The sequence below is a fragment of the Berghia stephanieae genome, chromosome 7 (genome assembly GCF_034508935.2).
Source record: "Berghia stephanieae isolate SIO BIC M18660-M18661 chromosome 7, UCSD_Bste_1.3, whole genome shotgun sequence".
NCBI lineage: Eukaryota > Metazoa > Mollusca > Gastropoda > Nudibranchia > Aeolidiidae > Berghia > Berghia stephanieae.
The window spans coordinates 13,398,560-13,408,559 of NC_088366.1; the positions used below are offsets into that span (position 1 = coordinate 13,398,560).

At 40.3% G+C, this 10,000-nt stretch overlaps 1 protein-coding gene across 1 annotated transcript in view; it reads left to right on the plus strand.

The window, feature by feature from the left end:
- LOC144976720 (hemocyte protein-glutamine gamma-glutamyltransferase-like) overlaps nt 1-10,000 on the plus strand; it is a 25,104-nt gene that overhangs the window by 2,622 nt on the left and 12,482 nt on the right. Inside the window, 8 exon segments of the mRNA XM_078921084.1 lie at nt 3,525-3,903; nt 4,705-4,908; nt 5,742-5,839; nt 6,851-7,010; nt 8,170-8,288; nt 8,631-8,676; nt 8,679-8,737; nt 9,501-9,675. Coding sequence (XP_078777210.1) covers nt 3,603-3,903; nt 4,705-4,908; nt 5,742-5,839; nt 6,851-7,010; nt 8,170-8,288; nt 8,631-8,676; nt 8,679-8,737; nt 9,501-9,675 — 1,162 coding nt within the window. The 5' untranslated portion in view covers nt 3,525-3,602.

Genomic DNA, 10,000 nt, shown 5'->3' on the forward strand with positions numbered 1-10,000 from the left:
TTCCCGAGGGGTCTAATTTGGCTCTCAAAACACCGTAATTTCCAATTAAAGGTGTCTAACGTGAATCATTTTAACCTATATTTCCAGCGACACTTCAAATTTTAAAAATTATTTTTAGAAAGAAGAAGAATGGCACTTTTTGACGGTGCCAGAAATTTGTTTCTAGCTCTTTTATATAGCAAAGTAACGCTGGCAGTATTAAAAACCGATATTTCGAGTGACAGAGAAAAACTCCCGCTGACGGCCGAAGGACGTGATTTTGAGTAGCTAAATTGACAGTCACGAATTGTTGTCAATACCTTTTTTGTCAGTCACTCTGATCCCATATCAACATTATGCTAAATTTCATTTTTTTTTCACAATAGATTTTGAAAGAGAGAGAGAGAGAGAGAGAGAGAGAGAGAGAGAGAGAGAGAGAGAGAGAGAGAGAGAGAGAGAGAGAGTGAGAGAGAGAGAGAGAGAGAGAGAGAGAGAGAGAGAGAGAAAAGTAGTGGGACGGAGTAGATATTTATGGCCTAGATCACGTGACTTGGAGTCCTCACCGCCATCGGTCATGTGATGTGTTATATTCACGCCTGACTGATAACAAATTATATATTTTTATATAGCGGATCTCCAGGTTATTAGTTGGCTGGGATGAGTAGCTCTATTGTGTGTACGTATGTGTGTATGTATGTATATATGATGTATGTATGTAACAACAAGATATGAAGTGAGTAGAAAAGTGCCAGAAGACAATAGAGAATAAAATTTTTTTTCGCGGCGTGGTGGGGTTTGAACCTGCGACCTTATTGGTACGACAACTCCGCCTGGCAGGTGAGAGCGTGGCTCCACCGTGTGAGCTATCCACGAACACAAAAATATTCGTTTCAAACCCAAAGTCATTACTAGATCCCTCTCTCACCCACTTCTTGAGATCGCCGATTCGTTCACCACCATCGCGAAGTAATTTTGACCAGCAGTTAAGCTTAATAGCCAATATTCTCATCACAAACATATAACATAGAAACGATTGAGACATTGAGTATGCTCCGGTGTATGGGGTGAATTTTTAATTCAGAAAAGTGAGTGGAGCAGGCACTTAATTTTTATTCTCTATTGTCTTCTGGCACTTTTCTACTCACTTCAGAAAAGTGAGTGGAGCAGGCACTTATGTTGGTAACAACAAGATATGAAGTGAGTAGAAAAGTGCCAGAAGACAATAGAGAATAAAATTTTTTTTCGCGGCGGTGGTGGGGTTTGAACCTGCGACCTTATTGGTACGACAACTCCGCCTGGCAGGTGAGAGCGTGGCTCTACCGTGTGAGCTATCCACGACACAAAATATTCGTTTCAAACCCAAAGTCATTTCTAGATCCCTCTCTCACCCACTTCTTGAGATCGCCGATTCGTTCACCACCATCGCGAAGTAATTTTGACCAGCAGTTAAGCTTAATAGCCAATATTCTCATCACAAACATATAACATAGAAACGATTGAGACATTGAGTATGCTCCGGTGTATGGGGTGAATTTTTTAATTCAGAAAAGTGAGTGGAGCAGGCACTTATGTTGGTAACAACAAGATATGAAGTGAGTAGAAAAGTGCCAGAAGACAATAGAGAATAAAAATTTTTTTCGCGGCGGTGGTGGGGTTTGAACCTGCGACCTTATTGGTACGACAACTCCGCCTGGCAGGTGAGAGCGTGGCTCTACCGTGTGAGCTATCCACGAACACAAAATATTCGTTTCAAACCCAAAGTCATTTCTAGATCCCTCTCTCACCCACTTCTTGAGATCGCCGATTCGTTCACCACCATCGCGAAGTAATTTTGACCAGCAGTTAAGCTTAATATTGGCTATTAAGCTTAACTGCTGGTCAAAATTACTTCGCGATGGTGGTGAACGAATCGGCGATCTCAAGAAGTGGGTGAGAGAGGGATCTAGTAATGACTTTGGGTTTGAAACGAATATTTTTGTGTTCGTGGATAGCTCACACGGTAGAGCCACGCTCTCACCTGCCAGGCGGAGTTGTCGTACCAATAAGGTCGCAGGTTCAAACCCCACCACCGCCGCGAAAAAAATTTTTATTCTCTATTGTCTTCTGGCACTTTTCTATTCACTTCATATCTTGTTGTTACCAACATAAGTGCCTGCTCCACTCACTTTTCTGAATTATGTATGTATGTATGTATGTATGTATGTATGTATGTATGTATGTATGTATGTATGTATGTATGTATGTATGTATGTATGTATGTATGTATGTATGTATGTATGTATGTATGTATGTATGTATGTATGTATGTATGTATGTATGTATGTATGTATGTATGTATGTGGGTGGGTGGGTGGGTGGGTGGATGGATGGATGGATGGATGGATGGATGGATGTATGTATGTATGTATGTAATTATGTGTGAGAGAGGTATTGAGAGACGGAGAGAGAGAGATAGATAGAGAGAGAGAGAGAGAGAGAGAGAGAGAGAGAGAGAGAGAGAGAGAGATCACGCGATTTGATTAATCATGGCATGGGTAAGTTAAAATACGAACAGGAGCTAAATTTAAATCATCTACACCGGGTGTGTTCCTAATTTCCTCTTTGGAGATCTTTTGCGTTGAAAGTATGAAGGCTGATATCTCACCTGCCATCGTGTGCGAGAGAGCGTGATGTTACCAGCACAAAATAGCCGAATTAGTCACCGTGCGTACAACGTCCACTTCTAGGCAAGAGACCAGATGGTCAGAGACCAGAAAGCTTTCATGAATTCCGATTTTTAGTCACTTACTTTGCTCAGGCTTCAGACAATCAAGCCATTAACGAGACTAGTAAAATAACTAAATCTAGTCCGCGTTCATGAAAACGGGCCCTGGTCTTGTCAGTAGTCATTCTTGGGGCTATTTCGAGGGACAGACCTTTCTGCTTTAGGTCCCTTTCCACGGTACTTCACGTGAACGCTTTTGTAGGTCTGATAACCCATTTGATTATGGGCTCATTGTTGTAACTTAGATATCAAAATCTGAAGCAAAATATTGCCCATTACAAAAATGTTTAACTAGACCCATAAGTGCGTTCGGTTGTCAGACCTGCATATATATACACGTGGTTTTCTTTACCAACAATTTCTAGCTTTACACCGCCTGTGATACGGGATAAAGCAGATAAAAATTTCATTTCTTTTATTACGGAATTTTTTTCACACGTTATAATAAAACCTTGTTAAAACTCGCGTTAATGCAAGTTTTAGTATAATTCATGAAATAAAAACCGTAATAGGGAATGAGATTAGCGGAAGAGTAGCGTCCCTTGATTGGACGTCAGCTTACAGGGAGAACGTCAAAATGGTTTTGCGCATGCGTCTCTCTCGTCCTCGCTTTCGGTGAAGTGTATCACGCCGCACAACCAACACGCTCTCTCTCTAATAACTTTTCCGCTCGTGACTTCCAATCAAGGGACGCTACTCTTCCGCTAATCTCATTCCCTATAAAAGACTCTGAGTTATTTAACGAATACAATGATTAAATCTAGTTTTGTTGTCTTTCCAGCCGTGGACAGAGATTGTCATTGACAGAAATCCGTAACTTTCTCCACACACTCACAAGAAACACCTTCCAAATCCCAACATGCCTCGGTCCACCGTCTGGTCTTCCGGTCGCCGTAACCGTCACGGCACCGGAAGTCATCACGGCCGATTCAGCAATTGGCGTTCCAACTCCAACCGCCAGCCTTACTTCGACAGCTACGGGAACTACGTCACGAACAGAACCACGACATGTAGGAACGACTTGGACTATATGCTGAGTTGGCTCAGACGAGGAATGGCTGGATCTGTCCAGGGTTCCTCAAATCGCCGTTACTATAGTTACACGGCCCCGGAAGTGTCTGAACAAAGTAGTCGTGAGACCACTGGCGACAGAGCTCCAGGTAAGTCGCTGGCTATTTATAGAAGGAATGACATAGACGTCACTCAGCTCTTTGTTATTGATTTTAGACAGCCATTATAATGATTGGTTCTCACTACATGATATCAATCAGACTATAAACATTTAAGGTTACACGTAGTTTTGTGTAATTGTACGTTATAACCGGCTGGCAGATATGAGTTTGTCAATGATATTTAATCCCAAAATCTTGAATGAATCTCTCGTGTCATTTAAATTTGAGTATACAACTATCTACGGTTACTTATCAATCAATACGATAAATTTTGTTTTTGAATGGTAAACCAAATGAACTTGTTTAAACCTGAGGCCTCCATTGGTTTTGGTGGCGTTATAACCCGGAATACATTACTTACCGCAATGACCTTTAACATAACATGATGTTGCTTCTTTTTGTTGGTTTAGCTCAGTGCTTCTCACAGAGATGGTTCATAACCCTGGAGCCCGACAACCTTATTTTTTTGTTCTGATTTATATGTAGACCCTATAGCATTTTTCTACAAACCAGTTGTACCACTGACAGTTTCAATGCTGTGAAATACATATCCTCGTTTGACTTCATTTTTGAACAACTTAAAGTCGGACAATCTTCATGTCAAAAATTGTAAACGCCATGCAAAATTTGGTGACTATCGGTCCTGTGATTAACTATATATGTATATATATATATACATATACTATATATATATTATATATAATATATAGATATATATATATATATGCATTTGTGTGTGTGAGTGTGGGGTGGGTGGGCAATCTCAAGCTCACAAAATGTTTTCTCCAGAGCCCGACCCAGTGCGGACCTTGACTGTAAAAAAGGTGGACCTCAACATTGACCCTAACGGACGGGCCCACCATACTGACCTGTATGACATCTCTTATGCGAGCATACTGGTGGTCCGCCGGGGCCAGCCTTTCAACTTGGCGGTCCAGTTCAACAGATGCTATGACCCTGTCAACGATGACCTCAAGCTGATATTCCAGGCAGGTCAGTTCACAAAGTTGATGAGTTTTGGTATATTATTATTATGTGTACTGAGTGTGGATGTGTGTATGGGTGTGTGTATGGCTGTATGGATGTGTGTTTATGTCTGTGTGTAGGTGTGTGTGTAAGGATGTATGTGTGTATGTATATGTATGTCTGTATGGATGCTTTTTGGATGTGTGTTAATCTGTGTGTATGTGTGTGTGTGTGTTTATACGTGTATGAGTGTACGTCTCCCGTAAGTCTGCGCTTCCTTGTGCGACTGTCTTTGTTTATCTGTGTGTTTGCCTCTCTGTAATAGCGCCAGAATTCACAACGTTTAAAACAAAGATATTTAATTGGCCATCATTGTTAGCTTAAGGCATCCATTACGATGACTTTAACGAACGGATGCTAGGTCATGCTGAACACTTGAGGAAAATGACCTTATATTTGAAAAAATACTCAAGAAATTGATTATGCCAATCACAATAGTTGTGTTTCGGTCAGAGTGATGCATCCTGAAACCAAAACATAACTTTGTAGATCGGCAATGATGATGGAGGACTTGGTAAGTTTACTGTGAGGGGGCTTGCAAGACTAATAAAAAGAGAGATAGAAAGAAAGAAAGAGAGAGAGAGTGAGAGAGAGTGAGAGAGAGACAGAGAGACAGAGATATATATATATATATTATATAATATATATATATATATATATATATATAATATAAGAGAGAGAGAGAGAGATAGAGAGAGAGAGAGAGAGAGAGAGAGAGGAGGGATCTGATGTCTTCGGTCTTCAGTTGCCACTTAATTACATCATATTTACTTCGCATTACACCCACCCCCCTTGACCAGGCGACCAACCCATGAAGAGCAAGGGGACTTACGTGGACATTTTGTTGTCTGCCAAAGATGAAACCAACAAATGGGGTGCCAAGATTCTCTCAAATGAGGTAACCACTGTTTTGACACAATCTTGATCCAACCAAACAATACATGCTTTGTTACATTGAATTATAGAAGTATTCTTTATATTATTCTAGCCCAAGTACACATGAAATCTGATAAAAAGACATCTGAGGCTGTCCTGAGCTGCGCTTCAAGATTTGTCTGCAACGAAAACAGGTCCAAAAGCATCGATGATAATACAGCTTGTATAGTCTCCTTTAGAACACAGACGGAAAGAACAACGATTAACGCTTATGTTCAAAATAGGGAAGAAAACTGTGATGTCAAAAAACTGGTTCCTAACTCATTGGAAGTATTAAACCAATCTTCCGGCAAACCTTGTATAAATGTTTTCTGGTTTCAGAGTGATGGCATCTATTTTCGAGTCTAAATATATTCTTGTAGTCAAGAAAGATCATCCATTCTCGCTCTTTTGCGCTCTGTAATCATTAGAATCTGCTTTTACACTATCCTACTAAAATAGTTATGTCACCTTATGATTTAATATGAATTCTATACATTATTAGTTATCCGAAGAACTGGTTACATGTACACTTCCAAGGATTTTGGAACTGGATAAGTACAGGGTATGACATCACGACTTTCCTTCCCTATTGCATACAAAATGACAGTCAACTCAGCCGTACAACTAGACATACAACAAAATGTACGCATTTAATCTCCTTCAAAAACACCAATCTACAAATTCAAACGTTTTGAGTAGAGGGTCTATTCGTTTGCACCACGCAGCATCAATAATTGGAACATTCTTACAGAATCATGTTTGAACACAACAGATTTAGATACATTACAAAAGACTCCACCCTAAATACCAACAAATTCAATTCTTTAAGACGGGAATACTTTTTGTCCTTCTTGTTGTCTCTCGCAACAGATTTTTTAGTTCCAGGAATTTCCACATGATGTTTTTTTCTAGTTGAAATTAGCAATATGACGTCATTGCCTGCCAAATACGATAACTTTTGAATATGTTTTATTTGTGCTGGTATCTCCAGGGCCCCAACCTAACTGTGACTGTGTTCACGCCCCCCAGCCTCTATGTGGGCAAATGGGCGTTGAGTATTGAGGTGGTGGAGAAGGAGGACGTCACTAGCAACGTCTACAGTTACATCCACCCTCAGCCTGTCTACGTCATCTTTAACCCCTGGTGTACAGGTACGTAACTCTTCTACAGTTGCTGCTGACTCACTTCTGTCTTAGAAGACAATGAAGTCTTTACGCCTTATAAAGTCAGTCTGTTGTTGCATGGCAGCGTCTACTGTGGCTCACCAGGCTGAATTTGGAGCGGCAGACCCTGTTGTAATTGTAGAAGTTGAATCCCGTGTCAACCTCTCCGGGTATTGCCAAACATACTAACCTTTGTCATCTGCGTTGTCTTTTCTCTTCCCATTGGTCTCGCATCTTCTCTCGCACGACTAAATATTGTTTCCTAAGGCCTACAAGAGTCTAGGTCTGCAGTCATGGATTCAAGGTTGGCGGGGCGGATGTTACTAGACTGGGTTTCAGATCTCTCTTGGAGACATCCTTAAACCTAAGAAACGGTCTCCCCGTTGTTCAGGTGCCAGTAGGGAGCTCGCTACACAGAATGTCTTATGGGATTCGATCATACTCCTTACATAAAACGTGACCGAGCCCGCGTAGACGTCTCCGGGAAAATGAGCTTTTTTGAGCTTTTTTTTAAATATAGCGCAATAGCCGCACAATGAGGGTTCACTATCATTATGCTTGTGGTTTTATGTCTGGCGTGGTGAGGATAGTAATTTATTGGTTAAATCAAAAACGGGAAATTAAAACATATCGACATACCAAAAGCGTTTCTCTCCACAGATTTATTTCAAACAGACTGTAGAATGCACAAAACCACTCACTCACTCACTCACTCACTCATCCATCCCATGACCATTTGATTGTCGGGGGTGGGGGAGGGGGGGGGCAAGAGGGCATGCAGGATGCAGACTTCATAACCTTATGCAATTCGTCACGGTCTCTGGCCTTTTCCAGCATTTATACTTTATATATCACTTATTTAATTGTCATTTTTAAAGTATTGTGTCTTTATTTCTTATTTTTGAATTGTCATTTATATATGATTTTGCAGTTGTAACAATTATTTCGTAAGCAAGAGAGCTATATTCGCGAAGCAAACTGTTTGGTAATGTTTTGTTAGTGTCAAACACACCAGATAAAGCGTATTTCTAAAATGTGTATTAATTTATCTATATCAAAATATTTGCTTTTCTGGACTTCTGACGGTTGTTTTTTTTTTTTAGAACTAGAACATAGCGTTTCATATTAACCAATTCCATTCCCATAGGTGACGGTGTGTATATGGAGAAGGAAGAACATCTAAAGGAATATATCCTTAACGAATACGGGAAAATTTTCTCTGGCAGCTGGAAACGTATTTCGGCTAAACCCTGGAATTTTGGACAAGTGAGTGACACCACTAGACGTCGTTGGGTAGAGACCTGGAAGAAGATGAATGACGTCAACGTCAGCGACTGATAATTAGGATTTACGGTCTTAGATTTTGTTCGTTTTCCTTCAGTCTTAAAATTTGAATCTTTGGATTATCAAATTGTAACCATTCAAATCATCATCATCATCATCATCATCATCATCATCATCATCATCATCATCATCATCATCATCATCATCATAATCATCATCATCATCATCATCATCATCATCATCATCATATCATTATCATCAATCATCATCGTCATTATCATCATCATTATCATCAACATAATCGTGATTATCATCATCATCCAGTTTGATTCCTGTATACTGCACGTGGCCTTATACCTTCTGGACGCTGGTGACTCAAGTGGACAGTCCGAGGAAACCCTATTGCTGTGGCCAGAAAACTGACGGCCATGGTGAGTTAACTTGTGTTTCGTTGATTTTCATGGGGATGGAAGGGTGTGCATGGGGGGGGGGGGGGGGGGAAGAACGTAATTCTTTATTTTCTGATTAGATATTCTCCTTCAACCAGTTAGCCGTAAAACCCGTCTTTCAAATATCGATCGATTTAAACAACAATCATCTTGGCAAAATCTCTCAAATCTGGGAGTTTGCTATGTCTCAGATTTGAGAGATTTAACCAAGATGAGGGGGTGGGGGAGTGTAGCTCAGCCTACAGTTTTGCTTCGTAACGAAAGGTTCCTTTTCTATGAGGATCCGGGGTCTTCGTCATTAACGTTTGTAGTTGTTCAGTCTTCCTTGAATAATCCATTTATGATAGAATTTCCATTTATTTATATTATGTTTTAAAAAATCTCTTCCAAGTTGGACAGTTAAGTCATACTCATGATCAATAACCAGCACTTCCACATAAGACAGTAATACACACAAATGACATTCAATTTGCTTGATTATTCGAATTAACATTACTTTATAACAACTATTTAAGAAACGTCAATATTCTATTCATACAAGGTTTTTGATGTCAAATTCCTTTGTAATCAAAAAATTACAAAAATATAACACTTGTGTAAAAATATTCACAAAAAACTACATCCAGAACTACGACATACTGAAAAAAGCACATATTTTGTGCTTATGTATAATTTGAAACCTACAACAATATTAAAACAAAGTTCTAAATAATGTCAAATTCGATATCTCCCCACCGCCCCTCAGGTGAATTCTTCCGATGACGACGGAGTTCTGGTGGGCAATTGGAGCGGCAACTATTCGGGCGGACGGTCCCCGCTCTCGTGGACGGGTTCCCCGGCCATCCTAAAGCGGTACTGGGACACCAAGGAGCCAGTCTCGTTTGGTCAATGCTGGGTTTTCTCTGGAGTGACCACCACATGTAAGTATGGACAACACGAGGATGACCTCATCTTTGATAAGAGTCCAAATGCTGTTACCAAACATAATGTATTAGATGAATGAGGTTATTAACACGCATTTGTTGGTGATTGCTCGAATCCTTTGGATAGCACTCTGGTCATTTGCAGGATATTTTCTATTATATCAATCCTTGGGACCAGATGCGTCTGCCGATGAGTACTTACCACAGGTCTAATGCAGATCCCGCTAGTCTATTAATGTAGACTGAGCTGGTGAGTAAATTGGGTAAATGACCACCCCGGACTTGGCTTCCTAATCTAAGGGACGTGATCATGAAAATCTGA